The 26,017-nt window shown below is 38.0% G+C and overlaps 3 protein-coding genes across 3 annotated transcripts; 2 read left to right on the plus strand and 1 right to left on the minus strand.

The window, feature by feature from the left end:
* Positions 1-12,151: 12,151 nt before the first annotated feature.
* Positions 12,152-13,176, plus strand: LOC134650558 (protein FAM32A). Its single transcript, XM_063505514.1, has 2 exons — positions 12,152-12,485; positions 13,054-13,176. Exons 1-2 carry the CDS (start codon positions 12,276-12,278, stop codon positions 13,174-13,176), a joined length of 333 nt encoding a protein of 110 aa, XP_063361584.1. The 5' UTR covers positions 12,152-12,275.
* Positions 13,177-16,651: 3,475 nt separating this feature from the next.
* LOC134650061 (uncharacterized) lies at positions 16,652-21,529 on the minus strand. The gene is made up of 9 exons (XM_063504883.1): positions 21,384-21,529; positions 21,186-21,300; positions 20,869-21,103; positions 19,738-19,954; positions 18,978-19,171; positions 18,642-18,802; positions 18,360-18,464; positions 17,784-18,257; positions 16,652-17,110 (listed from the first exon to the last, which is right to left on the minus strand). The coding sequence occupies exons 1-9, from the start codon at positions 21,433-21,435 to the stop codon at positions 16,825-16,827; spliced, it is 1,839 nt and encodes a 612-aa protein (XP_063360953.1). The 5' UTR covers positions 21,436-21,529; the 3' UTR covers positions 16,652-16,824.
* Positions 21,530-22,858: 1,329 nt separating this feature from the next.
* On the plus strand, positions 22,859-23,500 carry LOC134650316 (transcription elongation factor 1 homolog). The gene is made up of 3 exons (XM_063505277.1): positions 22,859-23,008; positions 23,088-23,204; positions 23,303-23,500. Exons 2-3 carry the CDS (start codon positions 23,089-23,091, stop codon positions 23,433-23,435), a joined length of 249 nt encoding a protein of 82 aa, XP_063361347.1. The 5' UTR covers positions 22,859-23,008; position 23,088; the 3' UTR covers positions 23,436-23,500.
* The last annotated feature ends 2,517 nt before the right edge of the window (positions 23,501-26,017 follow it).

Below are 26,017 nucleotides of genomic sequence, written 5' to 3' on the forward strand. Positions count from 1 at the left end.
TATTAATTAAAACGGTGTACCTACCTACCTACCTAAGTTTCTACCCAGGAGATATGTAATTAATCCAGCATTTTTTAAAGACTTTTTAATATACATAAGTATAAGTATTTTTAAATAGACAAAAGTTTTCAGGGTAGGTAAGTAGGTAATTTCTGTTATGGTTATTTAACATACAAGACGGAATAGCCATGTGATCTTCTCAAGTCGGATTCTAAAGGCCACTTGTAGACACTAAAGTCTATTTTTTTATTCGGTAGACTAAAATGACATTTCATAGTATGAAATGACACATGATGTTCATATTACTGAATCGCGATTAGAAAGGGATTGAGATAGCTGTCAATCCATATTGATTTTGACGTAAGTGTATGGAAATCTGTTATTTCTAATCCCTTTCTGATCGCGGCATGATAATACTATGAAATGTCATTTTAGTCTACGGAATAAAAAAATAGACTTTACCTAAGTCAGTGGATTAGGTAGATATGTCACCGTAAAATTGTAAACACTCGTCATATTATAATCTCGCTAGTTACATTATAAACTGACGGTAGGGAGATTATAATCTAACCTAAACTAACCTACGTTAGATTATAAACTGACGGGTTCACAATTTTACGGTGTCAGATATAGGTAGGTTAGGTATAATCTGAAGCTTTTATCAGACTAAAATAAAAACGTGGGGCGTTAAATCGAGTAAGCAGTGCTTCTGCAGCATCAGGATTTGAGGATCAAAGGTTGCAAATATTACAAAATGTCATTGTCATGGGCACTTAATAGGTACGTATGACACATTTTATTGAAATTGGTTTAGTAGAGGTGTTCGACAAGTCGACTGCGAGGCGAACATAATTATTATACAAACATCGGAATGGAGCTAAATAAAACCATTTAAAAATGACAATATTTCTCACTTCAAACTTTGTTGATTAAAATATCAGTAAGTAGAATTATTAAACTATTCACGGGCTTTTGAAGAGCATAATTAGTAAAATACCTACCTAATAAAAGTATTTACTCTCGACTCGAATAGTGACTCGATTTTCAAAAATACTCTTAAATTATTATTTAATATCTGGGAGACCGAGCTTTGCTCGGAAAACATAAAAAGTCAAAAATTAGCGTTTTCCCAGAGATAAAATCTAGCTAGATCGATTTTTCGCCCCCGAAAACCCCTATATACCAAATTTCATCGAAATCGTTAGAGCGGTTTCCGAGATCCCCGAAATACTTATATATATAAATAAATAAATAAATAAATAAATAAACAAGAATTGCTCGTTTAAAGGTATAAGATTGAACACGCATGCTACTCAGTTGATGGGTTTATGTGTATAACCTTAACCAAAGATCATTGACCCAACACTGCGAAACGAAAATTATGATTCTTTGTTATTGTTTGTTTTATATTGAACTATAATTATTTTATTACTTGTATAATTTGTATTTTATTTTGACGTACTTTTTATTTTTACCAATAAAAATCTGTATCTGTATCTGTTTATCATTTTTCTTTGTGACAATTTTACAATATATTCCAATTATGGTTGCACCTCCATTAAAATAATGAATTGTATGAAGATGAAACCGTACCGCCTCGTACTCCTAATTAATCTTGCTGCTTAATTAATTGTATTATTAATAGTAAAATAGTTTCGTTCCATATGTTATATCGTACCCACCGCAAAGGGTGTCGTGTCATTTTAAATAATTACACCTGCAATTAATTATTTCTAAATTAAATCAATTATAGTGCTTTATTATTTTACGACACAATTAAATAAAAAGAAAGTACATTTAAAGGTACAATCGATTTACCGAAATGAGATAAGTTTTTGTACCTAGAGTACGTACCATCTAAGTTTTAGCATGTTTTAAGCTCGATACTTTTGTCCGTAGACACTACAGACAATACAAAACTGAAAAAGTACACGTACCAGTGCATAACATGCTATTGTCCAATAGTTGACACCTTGTTGTCACCTGTATTGCTAATGACATTAGTAAAATGTCATTCAATAGAACTTGCTAACTATGTAAACAAACCGCCATACTAAAATTGACACTGACTGTCATTTTACTAGTAGGTAACTTTGGTTTACATAGTTAGCAAGTTCTATTGAATGACACTTTATAAAGATACTTAATGACGAGCGGACGTTCATACTTGGATTAAATAACATAATTTTTTTTTTTTTTTTTTTTATTAAAAATGGGCTTACTCATGGCCACAGACTAGCCGGGGCGAAGACGTGGCCTACGATGGAGCGAGTCTGCCCAGAAGGTGCCTGTTCACCCTTGATTTGAAGGTTGCCGGGTTATATGAGCTCGGAAATATAGACGCCGGCAAGGAATTCCATTCCTTGGCAGTGCGCATAAGGAAAGAGGAAGCAAAGCGCTTCGTGCGGATTCGTGTAATATCTACCAGGTAAGGATGGAAACCGGCCGTGCGTCTAAAAGTCCGATGGTAGAATGGGGACGGTGGAATAAGCTCGTGTAGCTCTTGAGCACACTCCCCGAAGTGCAATCTGTAGAACACCGACAGACTGGCGACTTTCCGCCGATGGGCCAAAGACTGAAGCTTACCCGTTAGCTTCTTGTCACCAATCATCCTCCTGGCTCTGCGCTCCACTGAGTCTAAAGCAGCGAGTTGGTATTTAGCTGAGCCGTCCCACAGGTGGCTGCAATACTCCATACACGATCGGACTTGAGCTTTATAAAGTATTAGAAGCTGTCCAGGTGTGAAGTATCGCTTCACCTTATTTAGGACGCCCAGCTTTCTGGCCGCAGTCTGTGCTTTAGACTCGATGAAGGTGCCGAAGTTGAGGACTGAACTCAACTCCACGCCGAGGAGTTCCAGGCTGTCAGTAATAGGTACAGATGCACCTCGGAAAGAAGGAGTCAGTTCGAATGGACTCCGTTTTGCGGAAAACAGACACGCCTGCGTTTTTGAGGCATTGAACGCGACCAGATTGTCGTCCCCCCACTGGGAAACGAGACTAAGGGTCAGGTTCATCCGCTCAACCATGGCCTCTCTCTCTGAACGTATCTTGTCCCTGCTGTCCCCTGAACTAGCCAAATATCTCTCAACAACCGTACTGTCGTCTGCATAACCTACAATGCTGGGTTGCAGCATGTCGTTAATGTGGAGCAGGAAGAGGGTTGCGGAGAGAACAGACCCCTGAGGAACACCGGCGTCAATGGCCATGAGGTCCGAAGAGCAGCCATCAATGACTACTCTGATCGACCGTTCACTCAGGAAGTCAGATAGCCAGCTACAAAAGTCAGCAGGGATGCCGTATGCAGGAAGCTTGCTAAGGAGACTTGCGTGCCAAACCCTATCAAAGGCCTTCGAGATGTCCAGTGAAACAGCAAGCGCTTCACCGTTCCTTTCGATGGCCTCGCCGCAGCAGTGTGTGACATACGCTAAAAGATCCCCAGTAGACCGACCCCGGCGAAAGCCATATTGACGGTCACTGAGCAGATCTTTTTCTTCGAGGTATGTCAGCAACTTGCCATTAAGTACCCTTTCCATGACTTTACAGAGCATGGAGGTAATGGCGATTGGTCGGTAATTGCAGATTTGATAGATTATTTGTTAATGACGTAGTACCTACCTAGGGTTTTTTCTGTTCAATGATCTACTACAGGCTGTAATAAATAACGGAAGTATTCGCGTGAGTAACCCCACAACTAAACGCTACCGACCCCCCGGAGTGTAACTCGACGCTGATATGACACTGATACTTTAATTATAACTCAACCCTACTTTAATCGTTTCAGACTAAGACAATTGTGTCGATTATTTTGATAGCGTAAGAAAACTATTAACGTCAGATTAGTTCAGAATGACAAAATATAAATATACATAATATGTTACGTAAACTAATGCGACGATTGTGGGTTTGTATATTTTATTGTGTTTACTGTACCTACTGATTACTGAATTGTGTGATTTTTTAATTAAATATAAGACTTCACATATGGGCACGGGTCTTCTCCCGGGACTAAATAACTCAAATAGTTACAACTAACTTCACTAATAGTTGTTTCTTTCTTACCTACCGTCCCTACCGATTATTTTCATCATCATAAAGTCAGATAATCGATTCAATCGTGTCACTGAAGTTTCCTTTGTGGGTAGCCATGTTCCTTTAGATACCTACAAATTGATATATCAATAGTTAATGCGAATATAAATAAATAAACTATTTAAAGAGCAGTTTGTTAATTACGTCAACATTTTTTCCAGTCGGTCGAGTTTAGTCATTCGAACACAATTACATCTGTTATTTGAAGCTAAACTATCCCCAGCTTCCCCATCTCGATTTGCGACACAAGAGACAAGTTATAGTAGGCTTAAGCTCCCTTAACTGACAATGCAGAATTAATATTATTTATGGTGTCCGACATTTAAATAAAATAAAATAAGAACATTTATAATAAGAAAGTAAAATCGTGACTTACATAATTTATTTAAACTAAGACTGTTTTTAATATACGGTTAGTGATGAACAAATATTAATTAATTTTGATCAGGGATGACGTAAGTCAATCAGAGCCTGCAATGCGTACCTATATGGTATGAGTACCTATAAATCTTATAGATATTTCAATTTAAAGGACACAGTAACAAACACCAACACAAAACTTATAAAACTAATTAAGTAGGTACCCATTTTATGGAAGGTCACTATAGTTATTTGTACAACAAGAGATCAAAGTTTGATATTTCTTCGAGTGCTTATTTTGAGTCCCGCGCGTAGCGAGTGAATCTAATTTAGAATCTTGAGCGTAGTAAGGGACTCAAAAGCGCACGAGATGTAAATAACTTTGATCTCGTGTAGTTCACAAAACTTTTCACCTCAGCAGTGAGAACATATTAGAGAACCCGAAAAATGTATTCCTTCTTCATCACTTACCTCTATTCACTCATGTTTTCTTAAGATATACCAACAATTAAGTTTTCACCTCAGTAGCTCGAACAAGGGTACTTTGCTACTTAAAAGCAGTGAGAACCCGAAAAATACATTTTTCGGGTTCTCACTGCTGAGGTGAAAAGTTTTGTGAACTACACGAGATCAAAGTTATTTACATCTTGTGCGCTTTTGAGTCCCTTACTACGCTCAAGATTCTAAATTAGATTAGATTAGTATAGAATCTTTCGCTTGCACGGGACTCAAAATAAGCACTCGAAGAAATATCAAACTTTGATCTCTTGTTGTACAAATAACTATTTCACCTCAGCAGCTAGAACAGGGTACTTTGCTACTTAAAAAAACAGTGAGCAAAATCGCATTTTGCTCACTGAGTGGGCAAAGTCGCGTTTTGCTCATTTTGTCTCATTCAGTGAGCAAAATGCTATTTTGCTCACTGTTTTTAAGTAGCAAAGTACCTACCCTTGTTCGAGCTGCTGAGGTCAAAAAATAATAACGATCTAAAGACATTTTTAAAAGTAAAGAGTAATTTACAGGACATTCAAGATACATATAAAAACTTGGAATGACCGATGTTATCGATGTCAATAGTTCATCATCACTTGCTTGTTATTCCGCAACCAGCTGAATCTGTGTTCACAATGTCAACCCCTGCGATACTCCTGGTTTCATTTAACCCCTCTGTCATAAAGCCGAACAATGAACTGGTCGGCGGGACGGCGGGTCGCCGCGGCGGAATCGTTGCCGGCGTCAAAACGGCAGGCGCTTGACATGTTTATTTACTTCTTCATATTCATTACTTGTTTGGTACGTTTGGATTGCATGCAACGTGACACTTGTGCACTTTTAAATGATCGGCAACGGGCGCGTTTCGTCTATAGGCTATAGTGTCCGCTTACCACCAGGCAGGACGTTGCTTGTTTGCCACCGTCGTATTATAAAAAAATCTGGTAATATTGTGTGGATGATTAAGATTTGAAAGAACAAGAAGTTTTATGTTGGGTCCTATTTGCGAGTAATGGATCTTGCACAGAGACTTAAGACAATTTAAGGTAGGTAATTTGACTTGCACATCAATTTAATCTCGAATCTGGCAACTTAGGTGATCCCCTAATCGCCCCGGTAGACAGTGAAGAAATTCATAAATCAATCAAAGTTTCAAACAAAGATCATAACTCCAACAAAACGAGTCTCCTGGAAAACTTAAATTACTCTTTTTTCCGCATTACGAGTGCGAATAATCTTCTTGACGGGCTGCGAAATTGATGGCGCCGAAAAAAATGCCTCAAAATCTGAGGAACTTTTTACGTCAGCCGAGTTTCACTTAAAGAAGTTTCCACATCCATTTGGAAGTTGGCTCTGTGCGACAAGCTGACAAATTTTAATGAACCCGAGAGGGCTACTAATGTCTGCGAGCTCCGTAATGGGAAAACTTTGATGCCTCCCGCTTACGAGGCCGCGTTGCCAAACGCGCCAACGATTTTTGCTCATGGTACCTACTGCCTAGATTGTAAGTATATATTTACTTAAGCCAGGCCAATAGATACAGTACAGACCTATGTCATTTTTCCAGTTATGAAAGACCTAGGCAGTCAAATAGGCTACAAAATACTTGAAAAACCAAGTACTCTTAGTAACCGACCTACATAATCTCGAATCCCAGTCATGAAGAAAGTTACCTAATGGATCTGCTTCATGAACATGCAGGACAATGTATAGGTACTTAATCTAGGTGACCTTCCCTTCAAATTATAATACATACCTATATCATTGATCGATCAGGATCTTGATTTGCCTTCCAATTATATAATCGCGTTCTTAAAACATTATCTTTTTATGACATTACGTCATTAGGTAGGATTTTATGAGGTAATAGGTATCTCTTATCCAATATTCCTCCTATCAACCTGGCTTTCATTCCCTGATAGGATTATAATATCTTCTTAATCGAACCCTACAATTAAACTCACACGACATACCATAAACAATAAATAATACCCTAAATAAAATTCCCAGTAGGCAATCATTTGTAGAAGTAACACAACACCTCGTTATAAAAAGCGCAATCATTCTGTCGTGTGCCATTTCAATTGTAAACTCTTTCCGGTAGGTATCCATTACATTATAAATTTGACCTATTTCAACGTAACTGTTCAGTGACCAGCGAAAAAATATATTAGGGGTGGTGATTGTGATTTAAACGGGTGGCGGAGCGAGGGCGGCGCGTCATCCATCATACGCTTAAATTTACATATGTTTGAATAAAGCTCGTGGGAAAAGGATTTCCTCTCAGAAGTCAAGCTACATTCTGCAACAGCGTAGGGTGACCGTGTGTGAGCAGTTCGGGACAAGTCCTAATTGAACGCGGGGAAAATTGTGTACCTAACTCATATCGCCTTAGTAGAAACCTCGCATATTTACAAACTAAGTATGTGTTACTGCTGTGTGTACTTAGGGCTTATTGTTAGGTATTTTTTTGGTGTACATAAGTGTACATACTACATTCAAGCGCAATTAAAACGGGTCTCTTTGTTGTTTATGTAAAGGGACATTGAGTGTAGATACTTATTTGTAAAATGCATTCTCTACTAGGTTTTGTTCTCTACATAATTACACTTAAATTAGGCTGGTACATGATATTAATATTAACGTGGTCTGTAGATCAGAGCAACCGGTAAAACAATAGCTATTTAATTAATTGTGCAAAGTACGTTCCCCGTCCTGTGTCCTACAACCCGCTCGCTGCGTGGTGCTCCCACACTACAAATAGCGGATTAGGGCAGTTTGGCAAACAAGGCGTCGCCCGCGCCCTTACGGCTAATGCCATATTAATGTCTATTAGGAGCCGGCATTGTTCGACGCGATTTTTTCAGATTAAACTAATGCGACACGTACGCGCGACTTTCGCACGATTATGCGACGACAAGTCGAGTGCATTGATTGCCTTTTTGACAGACGGTTATTGTATGCGCAGTGTTTGTTTTTACTTAGGTAGAATTATTAGACATAACCAGGCATCGGAGTTTTTGTCGCATGGTAAGACTAATAGCAAGGTATGGAGTCGACATTTGCCATAAATGTAAACTCTTATTCATACTCATACTCATGATTAATTTTATTTAATATGAGAATTACTTTTATTATTTTATTTTATTCGAGAGACATTAGGTCTTTCGCAGCGATGTAGTTTGTATAGTTGTATGAAGTTATGAATTCATAATGTAATAGAAAAATATTTTTTTATATAATTCGACTAAGATAATATACACGACCGACCGCTCTAAAGGCATTTTAAGATAAATTAAATAAATGAGTATGAATAAGAGTTTTACATTTATGGCAATATAATAAGCATATAAGCTTGCTATTAGTCTTACCATGCGACAAAAACTCCGATGCCTGGACATAACATAACATACAAAAGTACAAACCCTCGGTTACAAGTGCACACGGTGAAACTTTACGAGTTGATCTTACTAATTTTACTATGGAACCATTAAATTAAAACTAAAAATATATCAGCGTAAAATGTAATCAGACCTCGGTTTTCCGGAAGTTGTGTTAAACTACCTTAGTGCGATTAGTTACTATCTCACTATATGAATGTTAACCATATCCTTAGGTTAGCAAAAGATTAAGGAAGACAGATAGACAGTTACAACACTAATTCGGTATTTATATAGGGGAAAGTGGCCGAGATATAAAACTCTGATGTTACATAAGAAAGGAAATTGCATAACAATAACAACCACAAGATAAGGGCACCGTGAAAAAATGTTAACTGCCGCACATGAAACATACAATAACGGAGAGGAAATTTAGATTAGCTGAAGCGATCCATTTATCCATTTTCCTTTATGCTTTTGAAACAATGGCTGACATGTAGAAACCTGTAGGTATGCAGAGCCCGCCTATGTAAAGGCAAAATTGTAAAATCTCATTTTGTTTAGCTGCGTAACAAATCCATTGAATGTTCCTGGCGTATTCACGTAAGCGTGAAAAGATAAAGCGGTGAAACAAAAGCCAAATTAGCTAAATATTGCTGCTCCGCTACTCGTATTACCTTTGTGCACCTACCTTTCCTATATTTTATACATAATTACGGTATTTCGAACCTTTTTCAATTTTGGGCCATGTGTTACCCATGTAACATATTTAATTAAAAATGTTTAGTGATTTCATTTATTTTAACATAAAAACTAAGTCTAAAAATAAGTAAAACTAATCTTAAAATAAATAACTAAATATACAGTTATGTGCGGCAGCTATGTGCTATGCTATATGTTTTTTTTTTCTTATTTGAGCTAACAACTTAAACAAGGGACACTGGGTAATAACATGAATAGGTACCTAATGGCTAGATTCTGATGAACACGCAAAATTTGTACTAACTTAGATACTAACTTCCTAGTAAGAATGCAATAAGTACATATCCCTATAAGCTCCATACTAGGCGTAGCGTAGTTAGCACACATGGCAAGAAAACTTAATTAGCTTGATGGTCTGACTCTAAGAACAGAAAAATAATGATTTAATTCTAATCTTTCAAAACAATTTCAATCTATTTTTCAACCACCCTGACGTAAACCAATAGTGAAAGGTCATTATTTCCTGTAGGTACCTATATATCTATAGATATTTTTCTTCCCTTATCGCCAAAATCAGTTCAAATTGAGACCTAGCTATAAATTGACCGAGACATAAGAAGCTCCAACCTTGCCCTGATGGGCTGTACAAGGCCACTGCCATAGATGTTATCTGGTAGAAACCCGATAAAATAGGGTAAGCTTATCATCACACCAGCACGCGCCGCCACCCCGGCTGTACCTATAGGTACTTTATTATGGTTAGACAAGGGACCCATACGAATGTCTGAAATGTTCTGCCCCAAGCAAGACAACAAGATTGGGTAGTCTAAAAATCTATATATAAAATATTTATTCTAGGCTTAACATACGCTGCATGATATGTTGTGTGTGGTGGCAGCGGAGCACTATTGTCTATTAGTTAACACAAACTTATTGTTAGAATCATTTTGTAGAGTATACCTAGTGAAAATTGCATTATGTCTGAATATAGGCCGAATCAGTCAGGAGTACACTGTTAAAATCCTTAAGGTTACTCCCAGCTACGGTGTCATATATAAACTGTAGCTGTATGTACATGTCGCTGTCGCACCAACACGGCTAGGTATCGATTCCGCTAGTTCTCGCGCGTCATCCCACAAAGCGATCTCATTACCGCCGTTTCACTTTACACTTCCTGCTCATTCGTGTGCAATCTGTAGTGCAAATCCGTTAATCTTATTTGGCGGTAGTAGCTGCACGCGGCGCCACGTGCCGCCAAATCGAACTAATCTAAAAGCCGTACGCGTCGCAGGGCAGAGCGCGTGCGCCGACGCGATAACGCCAAGAAACGCCATTCATTCCCGCTCTTTTGTCGCGAACAATCACTTATTTATTTATGATATTTGCTGCTATTCAACCTGCCACCCTCGTGAGTTAATGCCCACTTAGCTCAGGAGCTTTCTAAGTTTGTACCTACCAGACATTTTAGTTGCCTGTAACAACCCTTTAGGATGCTGTTTTTAGGCAGGTCCCCACAGTACCGTCTTTACCATAAGGGCACACGGGGCCCGTGCCCAGGGCCCCCATCCTCAGGGGGCCCCGATCCTCAGGGGCCCGAAGGACAGACAGTAACAGTAAGCAACCGGGTTGCGTGCATAGAAAGTGAAATCCTACAAAACATTGACTTTGAGGATATTTTAACTTTCCAAAAGGGCCCCAAATTCTTGAGTGTCCAAGGCCCCAGCATAGTTTAAGACGGCCCTGGGTCCCCCACCTACTTTTTAGGATTCCGTACCCAAAGGGTAAAAACGGGACCCTATTACTAAGACTCCGCTGTCCGTCCGTCCGTCCGTCCGTCCGTCCGTCTGTCACCAGGCTGTATCTCACGAACCGTGATAGCTAGACAGTTGAAATTTTCACAGATGATGTATTTCTGTTGCCGCTATAACAACAAATACTAAAAACAGAATAAAATAAATATGTGGGGCTCCCATACAACAAACGTGATTTTTGACCGAAGTTAAGCAACATCGGGCGGGGTCAGTACTTGGATGGGTGACCGTTTTTTTGCTTGTTTTGCTCTATTTTTTGTTGATGGTGCGGAACCCTCCGTGCGCGAGTCCGACTCGCACCTGGCCGGTTTTTTGTCATTCATTACATCCTGCAATTCCTGCAGGGCCATAATATGATAATACAGTTAGGCTAGGGTGTAACAAATATAGTGGGGCCCGTTTAGTCTGTCCGAGGTGTTGCTCCGTGATCGTTACTACTGCTAGAAAGCTGCAATTTGGTATGGATAAGTACCTATATAAATCAATCAATTCGACAAAGTAGTAAATTTCGGGTACCCTGTATATAGTGCTGTTGTGGGTGTAGACTGTAGTTCGATTGGTCATTTACATCGAAAAGGGGTCTTTAAAAAAAATTTTTAAACGAATATTTTTTGAATTAATTACTAACCCAACCATGTGTCCAAAAAATAATAAAAATATCGTGAAAATAGACCTTAATATAGACATTCAATGAAAACTATAGCGAACATGATCAGTTAAGCTGCTTTTTAGTTTATTTATGTAATAGATGGTCAGATCTTGTCAGTAGAAAAAGACGCCAAATTTGAAAAATGTAGGCGCGAAGGGGTATCGTCCCATAGAAAATTTGAATTTCGCGCCTTTTTTTACTGACAAGGTCTGCTTAACCATCTATAGTTATCGCGAAGTCTTCCCACTCTTCCCTTCATAGCAAAAAGAGTCTTTTTTTTATTTTTAAGTAGGTATGTAACAAATACCTGTGTTAAGAGGTACCGCATTATGTACATGATACTTATAAATAGCACCCGTTCAAGGTCTTTTGTGACGAACGGGTAGCTAAGGAACCCTACACTGAGCATGGCATGGCATGGCCCGACATGCTCTTGGCCGGTTTTTTGTGTTTGAATTACTTGTCGCACCTTCGCCGTTGAGTCATGTTTGATATGGAATCATTTTTACGAGTAGCTTACTTCCAAAACACAACCATAACTAAAACCAAAGACTAAAGACGTAAGTATGTCAGTGTCAATGTCAATAGTGTCATGACAAATGCATGACAATCAATTCAATTGACAGCTGCGTAATAAATACGCCAGAGCCATTTCGTTGTGAAATATGTGAATATTGGATTGTGATTTGTGGTATTTCAACGAGATTTTTGCTGTTTATTTAAACCAATATTTTCGATACTTGTCATATTGTTAAATAAGTATTGAAACCGTACCCTATACATAATAACCATGGGGGAAGAAGACGAGTATGCATGTGTCAACAAATCCAAACTTAAAATCAAGACTGACTCTGGAATAAAAAAGAAAAAGAAGAAGAAGGCTAGCAAAGATGCTGACAAAATCATTGAAGAAGAAGTAAAAGAACAGATGAAGCAGCAGCAAAACACAGACAAACGGACCAAAGCCGAAATCGCCTTCCAGAAGATGCAGGACAAAATGGTACGCATACCGACCAGTTTAAGCATTTTTCAAATTATCAACATTACATTAGAATCAATTTCATGTTATTTACCGAGTTCGTGGTCTTAATGATGTTCCACTGTAGGTACATTTAAATTGTCAAATCCTTTTTTTGTAGCCATGATCCTAATTCCAGACAGAATTACAGTCACTTATTTGGGTGAATCAAGTGTTTCTCATTCATTCACAGGGTCACTCACAAAATCGCGATTTGAATTAACCAACATGCATTTTTGTGGTATTTGGTGGACACAACTTTACAGTGAATCTAGAATATTAACAGTACCTATCTGTTTTTCTATAACACAGCAAAGACAAATTTATTGTCAGGTGCAAATGGGAGAGGGCAGCAATAAACAGCCAAGTACTACTGTTATGTCTTGTTTGTCGAACAAAATAAATATGAAAGGTTTTGCTATTGAACTTCATATATGTGAACTTAAATTTTCCCCCATATTGATCAACCCAAAGCTTCTGAAGCTGGTTTTGTTTTTATAATAGAAAATTATATAAACATTAATTAACAGTATTACATTTCCTATTTCAGAAAAAGCAGAGAATACTACAGAAGGCAGAAATGACTCACAAGCAAAGAGTAGAAAAGTTCAATCAACATCTGGATAGTCTTACGGAGCACTTTGACATACCTAAAGTTTCTTGGACAAAGTAAAAATTACTGAGGAAATTTTGGACATGTTTGTGTATTATGTTGTCTTTTAAGCTAACTGAAATGCAAATCACACTAGATTTAAAACTACCTACTAATATATTTATCTTTGTTTAACTCCTTTCACTTTTTGATGAATATCAGAATACTATTAAGGCCTGTATCCGGATCGGATCAGATTAACGTCCTGCGCATGATCTTAGAACAGTGTCACGAGATGAAAAGCGAGCTCCATGTCCTGTTCGTGGACTTCGAGAAAGCTTTTGATAGGGTGAAGTGGAGAAGTATATGGCGAATACTGAAGCAAAGGGGAATACCAGTCAAGGTCATAGAAATAATTAAGTGCCTTTATGAGGGATCCACTTGCCGGATAATGCACAGGGGCCAATTGTCAGATCCGATACCCGTCACTGCTGGGGTTAAACAGGGTTGCTTGCTGTCGCCATTGCTGTTCCTGATTGTCCTGGACGATGTGATGCGCAGAGTTACCAGTCAAGGGGAAAGGGGGCTGTCCTGGGCCAATGGCAAAACCCTTGAAGACATCGACTTCGCTGATGACCTGTGCTTGCTCGCCACGACACAGGACCACCTGCAGTCGAAGACCGATGACCTGGTCGATGCCGCGGCAAGAGAAAGATTGCGTATCAACTGTGCCAAAACAAAAGCTATGCGCCTGCATGCCCCGAACACAACTCCAATTCTAATAAACGGGGAACCGGTTGAACAAGTTACAACATTCACATACCTTGGAAGTGTCATGGACCCCCTGGGAGGTGCAGAAGCGGATGTTGAAGCTCGCATCAATAAAGCCCGCGCCGCATACGCACAGTTGAAACCCGTGTGGACTTCCACAGTAATCACTCGCCGCACCAAGCTAAGGGTTTTCAACTCGAACGTCAAGTCGGTCCTCCTGTATGGATGCGAGACATGGCCCGTCAAGCAAGACATAACCAGTAGACTACAGGTGTTTGTAAACAAGTGTCTGCGGCGAATCGTAGGAGTCTACTGGCCACGGACCATCTCCAATATTAAATTATGGGAGTTGACCGGACAAAACCCTTTAGCTAAGGAGATACTTCTGCGGAAATGGCGCTGGATAGGTCATGTTTTACGAAGGCCAAACAACCACATATCCAAGCAAGGGCTGACTTGGAAAATTCCCGGAAGAAGGGGGCCAGGTCGCCCACGTACCACCTGGAGGCGCACAGTGGAAAAGGAGGCTGCACCAGTCGGCCTCGGCTGGGCGGAGCTGGAGGAGGCCGCGCTGGACCGCGAAAAATGGAAATCCCTTCTGAGAGCCCTATGTCCCTGATGAGGGATAACAGGATACCATCATCATCATCATCATCATTAAGGCCTGTGCACACCGGCTTGGGTGTGCGTGACGTGCACGTGCGCGTGCGCTAAAATGTTGGAGCCGCACACGCACACGTCACGCAAGCGGTGTGCCGTCTCTCATAAGGATCTGTATACTACAACGCTGCACGCGCACGTCACGCACAGTCGCACACGCAGCCGGTGTGAACAGGCCTTTAAAGGTTAAACAAAGCAGCCTGCAAAGCTGCTTTGGACAAAATAATTCCTGATTTTGTTTTTTGTAACAACTCATTTAATAAGATAATAAATTGAATATAAAAAAATTCTCTATTATTATTAACCTTTTCATATTGTATATGTAATTAAAGTTAGACTTAAGCAAATACAACCAAACCTCTTAAGCCAGGGTTCAGCACACTCTTGAGAGGAAGAGCCAACTGCAAAGCAATCTAGGAATCTTGAAAGGACAAAATGTAGTTTTCAGTGATCTAAGAACTAAACGTTAAATTTACTGGTAGCTGGAAGAACCACAACCATAGTAACCGTACCTCCAAAGAGCCAGTTTGCTGACCCCTAACCTGACTAAAAACCACCGAAATAAGACCAAACTAAAAGGGTTTTCACCACACCAGCTTGTAAAAGCTCTCTTTATTCTTTAAAAATTGATGAGAAATATGCATTTTATTTTATCCACAATAGGGGCAGAGAAAATTCGAGATGTTTCCTCTTGTTGGCAGGCAGGAAGGTGATTCTGAATGATACATTTTTATTATTGTTTTAATTTGGACCTGAACCTGATATCCAAATTTCAACTTTCTAGCTTTGGTAGTTTCAGCTCTGCGTTGATGAGTCTGTCAGGCAGGACTATAGGTATATATAGAATCCATAACATTGCATATAGAAGTTGTAGAATTTAAAACACTTTCCTTTTATATATTTTTTATTGTGTAAGTTAAACCAAAATAAAAATCAGGCTTAGTACAAAATACTTTCTCTTTGTAGACATTTAAAAGAAAACCTGGGCACTTAACACATTCAGTGCCAGCGCGTGCTACGTGCTACGAGCGTAGCAGATAACATGTGAAAACTCGTATGTGACGAAAAGCGACTAGGAACTGAGCGCGGGTTGCTGGCAGTGAATGCGTTAAGTGTAATATTTACTTACAAAAGAACTTAAAAAATGTAAAAATTTGTATACATATATAAATTAATACATAATGATTTATTTTGGACGGATAAACATGGAATGGTAATGCATTTATTTCATTGTCATTATTTACAAGTCTGTCAGAGACAGATTTAAAAATAAGGCACATAATCACATATTAGGACGGATGATTATCTAATCAATAAAACGAACACAAGTCTTTAATATATTCTAAACATAAAATGACTAAGTATGGTATGTATGTCACCGTAAAATTGTAAACACTCGTCATATTATAATCTCGCTAGTCACCTACATTATAAACTGACGGTAGGGAGATTATAATCTAACCTAACCTACGTTAGATTATAAACTAACGGGTTCACAATCTTACTGTGTCATATACATATATATATACTAACTACTATTGTTACTTCCTAATTAAGACACATACCTTACATGTATATATATTCTATTTAGTATATTCTTGTGGTAAAAGTGACAGAAAATAGTAAAAAATTAAAATAGGTAAATGAGATTCACTTTAGCTTAATTCTACATTAAAAGCGAAACACAGTTTACATTAAGTATAAAGTTGTACAGTAAATGTGTAAAATGTAAAGTATCTTCGTCAAAGATTTCAAAAGTAAAGATAGGGCCCGTTCATATAATGCTGAGCGAACTAGCGCACCAACGAAAATGAGCAAAAACGCCGTTTGCGCACCAACGAACTGGGGGCCGATTTTTGAATTTAGATCGCCCGATTTCGTCACTCAAAAATCGGTGGAAAACGGCGAAATGCTGATTTTTGAAATACGAGCGATAGAAATTGGGAATCTAGTGGTATTGACCACTCGTTTTCAATTCTATTAGTAGCATTTACATGCCTAGTTAGTGGAGATATTACTCATATTACTCATATTACTGAACGAAATGCACGAAATCGAGCGGTCGAATTTCAAAAATCGGCCCCCTGGCCCACGTCGTAGCGTCAATGATCTTCGTATATCTAAAGTAGTTAATAGCGTAATTCGGACTTTAAACCATAATACAGAACAGTTTGTTCAGAGATAAAATTCAATAAGTTGTCTTACTAAGTGCCAATTATAATTATTATAAAACTTACATTATTTGATGTCATGTGATCTATCACAACACTAACCACAATTTTGATATTGGACTCAATATTATAACAGCTGAATAAGAACAGCCAGTATAAATGTTTTAAAGCTTGAAGCTAGAAATGATGCGTCGTTACTCCTCCAAAACGAGTAACTGAATTTAAATATTTTGATGAAATTCTCTTTGGTGGTCCAGGGGTCGCTGCCATCGTCAAAGTGCATCGGGCACTGGTCGCGCTCTCTCTCGTACTCTTCCATCTCGACGGCGACTGCGGCGCCCTCTGTGTAGTTCCATGACGTCACATCCTGCTTGAGATCGCAAAAAGGCCCTATCGACTGGGACATCAATATTCTGAAAAAATTTAATAATGGATGCATTGAAACATTTTCAGTTTGTAATCATTTTGGTAAGAATATACATATACAGGGTGTCCCAAGAAGTAGTGATATACTGAAGCTGGGAGGTAGAGGACCTAGAGGGCTATCTGAATCACCCCCATGCTTGGAGGATACAACTAAACGGAGTAGCCATTAACAGGCTTTCCCCTCTGTCGAAAATAGGCGGCCAACGGTCATACACAATGTATGGACTGACGTTTATCTGACATGGCTATTTTTACGTTACGCATACATTTGACGTTCCCCTCCCCCGCAAAAATCGGCAGACTGTTTTGTACAGAAAATTACAGACATGGCGTCTCCGTTTGATTATATCCTCCAAGCCCCCATGTATGTTCCGCGATTTTTCGTATTTTCGGAGTTATGATTTTTTTTAATTTTTCACCTATCGCCGAGTACGATGAGATTTTTATTTAACTTAACTCCGAAAATACGAAAAATCGCGGAACATACATGGGGGTGATTCAGATAGCCCTCTAGGTCCTCTACCTCCCAGCTTCAGTATATCACTACTTCTTGGGACACCCTGTATATGGCGGCCAGGGGACAAAATGGATTAAATCTATTTGCAAAATAAATATATAAATAAACTACTGTGCAACACACACGAAAGTTATAAAATGTACCTATTAAGATCAGCTCTTTGATACACCCAACATCTGTACTTGGAGAAAGGATCCAACTCGTCGTAAGTAATAAGATAAGACTTTAAATTTTCTTTCCAGTAGCCAATGCATTTCATTTTATAATCAGGATCACTGTAAATATCCACTGGTCGGCCGAGGTAGTCCACAGAGAGGCAGTAGTTTTCTTTGATTTGTATAGTCTTTTGATCAGTATCACAGACAGAGAAGTCACTTATATTCAGTTTGCAGTACAAGTTTGGACGAGGGCTCAATGTAACACCACCAAGTATTCTAGTCTCGAATCTGACATCGCCTCTTTGAGTAAAGTTGAACTTTCCAGCAACAGGGCAGCGGATCGGCGACGGATCCTTCTTAAGGAAAAGGTCGTAACGCCATTGTTTCTTATTAGGAAACTGCACCCATGAGCACACTGTATGGAAATTACTCTGGATCATAGCAAGACCTTTGCGGTATCTGAAAAAGTGCAGTCAGTTGTTAATAAATCTTGAAAATAATCAATTGTTTGACTTCTACACCTCTCAATATTATGTACATATGTAGTACATAGGTAGGTACCTTATTATATTGTGATGTTGTGGCACAAAATCGAAGCAAACATAATCTTTTTGACAGCCATCCACTGTAAGGCGAGCCATCATCACTCTGCTGTCACGCTGTTCCCTGTAAAATACAGTAATTGAGCTATTTGATAGCAAAAGAAAGGTAAGTTGTTCATGGTGTAAAATCCATGGGAAGTCTTCTTCAAGTAAACAAGCAACTGAACTGTTATAAGTTAAAATGCTGCTTTCAAAGACCCACATGATTGTCAAGTGGTACTATTTATGCTACAAATATTACCGGCAGACATAGATAGTCCTTCTGTATCTGTCCTCATCAGGGTAGTATGTCTCTATTATATGCGTTTCATTTATAAACACATCTGCATCAATGTTAGCCGTGTTGATCCAGTCTCCAGAGAAGTTTTGAGGTAGCCGACAACCAGGTTCAACAACTTCAGACTGAAAATAAAGATAATAGAAGAATTAGTTACTTTTGAAGACAGGTTTCTTAGATAGATTTTTGCCTGTATAAATAACCAGTTTGTCAGTCTTTCCTGAACCAGTTAGCTATTATTTTTCACCAACAAACTACCTCTACCCAGACAAAATGTGTAGCTTCTTGAACATAACTTACCTTAACAGGGGTGACTTTGTACCTTTCTGGGGACTTTTCAACAGTTTTCAGTGCATTACATTCAGGAGTAATTGACGCGCCGAGGTACAAGTCATCATCTCTGTTCTTAAGGAAGCAGCGATATTTCTCGTCTTTTCGAGATTCCTTGGTGTTGGCCACAGCAAAGAAATGATTTTTACCAACAAACCAATGCCCTAAAAAATAAAAATTCTAATTTGAATATGATAAGAGTGCCTAAAAGTCATATTCAGACATTATTGTTCTTTTGTTAGTCATATTTATTTCCAGTACCACCACTTGATTAGAATAGGCCAGTTTTAACCCTTATAAGAAAATGGTGGTTGCAGAGTAGGATTACAAAACACTGAAACATCATCATATCTCATGAAATAAACAAGCAGGAAATCAGATACTTAGTTGTCCAACCAATTGGACAAGTTGCAATCAATTTCGAAGGGATTTCAAAATATAATTTCCCCATGTACAAAATAATTGGGTAGGTAAGGTATTTTATGTTTATTTGTCTGTTAGCAAATAAAAGTATAGGTATTTGTGATGTAAACACATCAAAACTGAGTCATGTTAGGTTAGCATCAGCTAACAGATAACACACTCAATTTGGTGCTTTAAAAGTAACACAATCTTTAACCTGTAAGGTCAATATACAATTGAGTTCATAAATATGTATAAATTTTTTCACCTTGTAACAAGGTGAAGAAATGATTACATATTTATGAACTCAACTGTACAAATACTTTACCTAAACAACTGTACTCCACAACTCCATCAAATGTTCCAGACATTCCGGGGCATTTTCGGTAAGTGATGTTGAATTTCTGGTTGGTGATCAAGAACTGTGTGCCAGCTGTCTGACAGGACCTGATCTGCGCGTCCGGGTGGCTGCACTCTCCCGTGAACCTGAACCGGTTCTGGTATCCAAATGTCCACACACCTTCTAATGATGAACGGCAATTCACCTGATATAAAAGTTATAATCAAAAATATATTCCAAAATGGGAAGTATAGTTGGTGCCATAACATAAGTATGTATCCACTTTTCTATACAGTATGGCGATATGGGTACTTACTTACCTAAGAACAGAACAACAACAAAGAAGAGTGAATGGTTAACCTGTCAGATCCCAGTGGCTCCAATATGAACCGGAATTGTATGGATTTGAGAGGTCCTGGGAAACGAGGGGTTAATAGTAAATGGCATTCAAATAAATTCAATGCAAAATGGCAGAAGAGACATGAATAACTTAATAATGAGATTGTAAGCATGAAAAGGGTAAAGCTATATTGCTTGTACTTACTATAAAAAATACTGATTTGTAAACAGTACTGAATTGCTCAAAACTACAGTAGAATCCGTTTATAATGACATCGAAGGGAACTGACAAACACGTCATACTAAGCGGATGTCATATAAAGCATAGTTGTACAACTTCTTAATTTTGTTAAGTTTTCCAAATTAATCTCAAATAACCATCCTTTAAATTTTATTCAAACATAAATTGCAACAAATCTTCCGCCATACAAATGAGAAATGAGTTTTATTAAACTTGTAACAAATATCAACTTGTCACTGAGAATCAAAACTAAAATACCTTACACGCCACAAACGCACCAAACGTCCTCGCAGGGAAAGACGTGGTGACGGCCACGAAAACCAGCGAATGTGTCAGTATAACCGGGCATAATTTCATGGAAATAGGATTTTTAGGTCATAAGAAGCGGTTTGTCACTATAAGCGAAGTCATCTTATCCGAATTTGTCATAGTAAGAGGTTGGTCAGTATAAGCGGTTGGTCAGTATAAGCGGAGTCATAATAAACGGATTCTACTGTAGTAATATAAATTAAATAAAGAGAATCCCATAAGAAACTTACAGGAATATAGTTCTCAGAAAACAGTGTTGTTAGTTGCTGGTCATTTCTCAAACCCCTGCAAACTCGTTCAACCGTTGGTTCTTCATCTAACGCCAGATCGACACAGGGCGTCTCTAACTTCTCTAAAACATTGATTGTCCTCACAATCAACTTCACACAGTAGTAACAATTGGTATATTTGAAAACCATCGTGTAGTTTACGTGAAAATCAGCCTTCATGTTTTGGCAAACTCCCCTAAAAAATCAAAAAATACATTAACTAAATAAATAAGACTACATGTGCCGACTAACAGAATACAAAGTAAAATAAAATATACCTTCCAGTCATATCGCTTGCGTTGATGTCGGTAATAGTTTGCTTTCCATTTTCAAAAGAAAACCAAGTATTTCGTAAAACAAACGGAATCGTACACTCTGAACATACCGAAGAAACTGAAACAAATTAAAAATCTTACGTAGGGCGTCGCCTTTATAAAAGCAAAATATATAATGAATTATAATACGCAATTACTCACCTCCTAGTATTAATATTGGTATAACCACTTTCAGAAACACATTTGCATCCATTTTATATCATTTATTTTTAAGAATCCATACATAAAAAACATAAATTAATACTAAGTTGCCGATGCCCCTAACTCGTTTCGTTCGTTTAGCTGCTTTTGGGTTTTTGGCAGTTCGGTTTGGTTTCATTTCATTCACGGTTCGGTTTGTTTGATTACTTTGATTGGCGGTCGAGAACATGTCGCATTTTAAGGGCTCCACTCACTTTTATAGGCAGATTAGACTCTCGCACGAGCCACGAGACGAGCCGCGAGCCGCGCCACGAGACGCGCTGACGCGAGTCCACCGCTTACACTCGCGTTCGGCTTGTCATTCGGTTATAAACCTTATGCCGTGCCGTTAGTGTTTAAATTATATTAGCTCGACGAGCTTGCGAGCCAGGAGACGAGCCGCGAGCCCACCGCTTACACTCGCGTCTCGTGGCGCGGCTCGCGGCTCGTCTCGTGGCTCGCGCGAGAGTTTAAACTGGCTATTAATCTGCCTATTAGACAAGCCTCATCCAATTTTAAATACATTGCGGCATTTGATTGAACGATTCAATTTATTGCACCTACTTAGTCAGCAATGTATTAGAAAATCGTATGCAATCACAGAATAAGTAATATTTTTATAGTAATAATATGTTGCAAGGTCTATAGACCATAAAAAACTTGCCACAGATTAAGCGCCCTCCAGACTATGTGCGTGAATCGCGGCTACTCTGTCCTATAAGCCCCCTCCCAGACTATGTGCGAGAATCGCGGCCTCGCACCGCGATTCTCGCACGAGTGCGGAGGGGGCTTTACAGAAATAACCATAGAAGGTAGGATCCTATAGAACTGGTCTACGCGTGCCTCCGTGATGGACAAAACATACGCAATGCGACGCTATGATTGGTCGAATTTATTTTTTGCCCACCATAATCCATACTATACTGCTGGTCAACCAAATCTTGTCAGTAAAAAAAGGCGCGAAATTCAAATTTTCTATGGGACCATATCCCTTCGCGGATACATTTTTCAAATTTGCCGCCTTTTTCTACTGTCAAGATCTGGTTGACCAAGTATAATTTATGCATTATGGTGAGGAAGAAAAAAAAAGTGAGACTGTGACAAGGACAAACAATAATAGCGCTTTCTCTGCTACTCCTACTATAAGATACATAAGACTATCCCGTTCTGTCAGTTAGTTATCCCCACCACTCATGCCCTATCCAGTTAAAATACTAGATTCATGGAAATAACAGATAATCTGTCTGAGACCACTTTTAAAACGTCCATCCAAACTGTGAATCTGCCACTGCCACACCACACCACTATTCTGTCAAACAATTGAGTTCAATTGACGTTTCAATTAATTCAATTCAATTTTTCATTTGAACAGCGTTTCTTTTCTTTTTCGTCTTCGCTGTTCCACTTAAATAATAAGACATTATACATATCTTAGAGCCAATTGTGGGACCATCCAAGTTGACATTTTAGAAATTGCAGGAGGATGAACCTCATCCCCTAGACCAAAATATAGGACTTGAGTAAAATCATCTAAAACAATCTCGTTCAACAGTTCCCGATCTATAACAGCAAAGGCAAAGTCCCGAGTGAGTACAGCACAAAATATTGCCTACTTTAATTATGTAGCTGTTTAACAGCAAATAATTAAACTATTTGTTTTTGCAGTATGGGTCGCCGCAAGTCAAAAAGGAAGCCGCCGGCGAAGAGGAAAGCCATAGAGCCGCTTGATCAACAATTCAACTGCCCATTTTGTAATCACGAAAAATCCTGTGAAGTTAAAATGTGTGTAATTTGAAACTACATTATCCAAATGTTACATGTGTTCATTGTTTACTATATTTGCCAGCTGGAATGATTCATTGTAATTTCATTGTTTTCAGGGATCGAGCGAGAAATACAGCTCGAATACAATGTCGAGTGTGTTTAGAAGACTTCCAAACTACCACCAATGTACTGTCTGAGCCCATTGATGTTTATAATGACTGGGTAGATGCTTGTGAAAGCGCAAATTAGCTTATAGGTTATAATGCCCTAAATGTGTGTAATGGGAGTCTCCATAAAATAGATATATGTATTTTAAGAAATGTACTTGTGTATCTTTTTCCAGTTTTTTTTTAATATTAATTATTTTAAAATATGCATCTCACTGATTTTTAAAAGAAGGTCTATGAACATATATTATATACATATAATAAACTAAACCTTTTGAAGGCTTGTTTCTGTAAGAAATGATCACAGAGATCTCAGGCTAAATGTATGCCATATTATTGTCTTGTAACTTACACTGTACCTAGCCCAGACCGTTAATACTGATCCTACAGCCCTGACTATTCTTGAAACATTTGAAAGTGTAAGCTACATTGGGGTTTGAATCACTCCTACCCAGTCAATGTCTGTTTGACTTGAAACCATTGTTGTTGCCATTTTCTGATACCAATCTCTTATTGCAATGAGTTTATGGATTGTATTCATACCAAGTTTAAGGTATTTTTGTATACAGTAAGCCAAAGTTGCCTCAGTTTACCACCTATATACACCTTGTCTTTTGCCATGTTCCAGCAACTAACAGGACAATCGGATATCAACATGAACCTAGGTTTTTAGCTCTGAGGATAAAACAATAGTTTACAAACTTAAGATCAACTAATTTTATTAGATAATGATGGTTAAATTATAAAGGAACTTATTGGTCAATAAAAACATGAAATAACATTATATAGTTTATCAATCACTTTATTTCCCAACAGTCATTTGGTAATTGCATAATCAATTTTACATTTCATTACACTGTAATACACTCAAGCACTACTGAGTTACGCTCTAAAAGCATGATTGAAAGTCAACACAGTATACACTAAAAATGGAATTCCTTTAGTAAGTACATTTGACTACAATATTTAAATGAGATTATTGCATAAATGAATGTGAGCATGGAATGTAAGTAATCATTAAATCACATCACATCAACCAATAACACATAAGGAGATTTTATTTTAGAAAAAATAAAAAAACAATACAATTTCGTTAATAAAAGCGTAATATAACATACCCAAAAGTCTATTTAAGAACTCAATTTATTACATATATAGTAGGTAAAATTGATTTGTAATATTTTATAAATATTTTTTATTTTTTGCCTTGTACTGCCAATGTGCACAGGCAGTTAATCAAGACCCTAAAGTGCATCCTTTAACATATTTGTTTAATTGTACTCATTTCTAGTTGATGAGTCAATCAACTTTTTATCGTTATTATTATATCTTTGACTTAGAAAATAACAGTGAAGTAGGTTTATGTGATATCTTTATCATGTTGGAATACCCCGTCCAACTAAGATATTCAAAATTAAAATCGGATATGATGCAACACTGTCAGGGTTTTACCTCGACGCTCCCCAGATGGATTGCTAGCTAAGACACATCCAAGGTCTCTAAGAAAATTCGGATGGATGTTCTACTCACGTCAGTAGGCACTATAATGCCCTTGAACAACAAAAAAAAAGTTGATTGATCCCAGTAATTAATTATTATAATTATTAATCATGTCAATAGAAGCTTTGTAAAGGTGCTACCCTCTACTTCATAACAACAATATGCTTTAATACTATTAATATACTTTATCAAATTGACAACATCTTCATCTTATAGCTATTCGTCAAGTTATACACTGATCAAAACATTTCTAATATAAACATAAAGGGCCAGCTATAGCTGAATCACATATCAACAGTAAACTGAAATAAATAATATTGCTCTTTCAACCAATATAATACATTTGAAATTGAGCTATTGCCTAGCATAAATATTAAGCTATAACACAACTAACAACCCTGGGATATCTGTAACCATGTCATGATGCTCTTATATTATATCTACAGATATGGTGTTCAGTAACATCTACTTTACGGAAAGCTTAGTGTTATTTACACAGAACTAGTAACAAGAGTAATAAATAAGTTTGTAAATTACAAAGGAAAATGACATGGTTACTAGAGCTGCATACCACCGTGCCCCCTCCGTGCAGAAGCCGTGTAGGTTCGGGTGCCAGAATAGCCCACAACTAACTTGCCCGGATACAAAAACAGGATGGAGTGCAATGGAATCGAGGCCCGCTTCCACACTATCTACAACATAATCTTCACACTTCGCAAACACAACATCCTCTTTTTATAAACTTTTATACTCTCAAGATAACGTAACATGTATACAATCATATGTTAGATATACTGGATCAACCAAATCTTGTCAGTAGTAAAAGGCGGCAAATTTGAAAAATCGCGGGTTAGCAAACAAGTCATCTGTGTGTTATCTGTGGAATGTGGATCGCGAATGACAGCTATCATCTTATTGTTTACATTCTGAATCGTTTCTATTTCAAGAGAAATTTCTGCTGTCAGCATTAAATACCAAGATTATGCATGACCTCAAGCAAAGCTAAGGTGCCTACAATGTACAATCATACTCGTTGACGGTAAACATTACTAAAATTTGAGGTTATGATAATTCAATCGAACTGACGTATGAAAGGCGGAAAAATAAACACGTTTTGTTCGATGTACATTGCTGCTTTTCCTAGCGCAATTCTGCTCTTTGAGT

Source organism: Cydia amplana, chromosome 8 (assembly GCF_948474715.1).
Source record: "Cydia amplana chromosome 8, ilCydAmpl1.1, whole genome shotgun sequence".
Taxonomy (NCBI): Eukaryota; Metazoa; Arthropoda; class Insecta; order Lepidoptera; family Tortricidae; genus Cydia; species Cydia amplana.

What these genes read in the sequence shown, in the direction of transcription:
- LOC134650316 (XM_063505277.1), top strand. Translation starts at nt 23,089, where the DNA reads ATGGGTCGCCGCAAGTCAAAAAGGAAGCCGCCGGCGAAGAGGAAAGCC. An exon ending in AAATCCTGTGAAGTTAAAAT is followed by an intron (nt 23,205 to 23,302) that starts GTGTGTAATTTG and finishes CATTGTTTTCAG; the next exon opens with GGATCGAGCGAGAAATACAG.
- LOC134650558 (XM_063505514.1), top strand. Translation starts at nt 12,276, where the DNA reads ATGGGGGAAGAAGACGAGTATGCATGTGTCAACAAATCCAAACTTAAA. An exon ending in AGAAGATGCAGGACAAAATG is followed by an intron (nt 12,486 to 13,053) that starts GTACGCATACCG and finishes TTCCTATTTCAG; the next exon opens with AAAAAGCAGAGAATACTACA.
- LOC134650061 (XM_063504883.1), bottom strand. Translation starts at nt 21,435, where the DNA reads ATGGATGCAAATGTGTTTCTGAAAGTGGTTATACCAATATTAATACTA. An exon ending in TTTCTGAGAACTATATTCCT is followed by an intron (nt 19,955 to 20,868) that starts GTAAGTTTCTTA and finishes CTTTTATATCAG; the next exon opens with GTGAATTGCCGTTCATCATT. An exon ending in CAACATCACAATATAATAAG is followed by an intron (nt 18,258 to 18,359) that starts GTACCTACCTAT and finishes GCACTTTTTCAG; the next exon opens with ATACCGCAAAGGTCTTGCTA.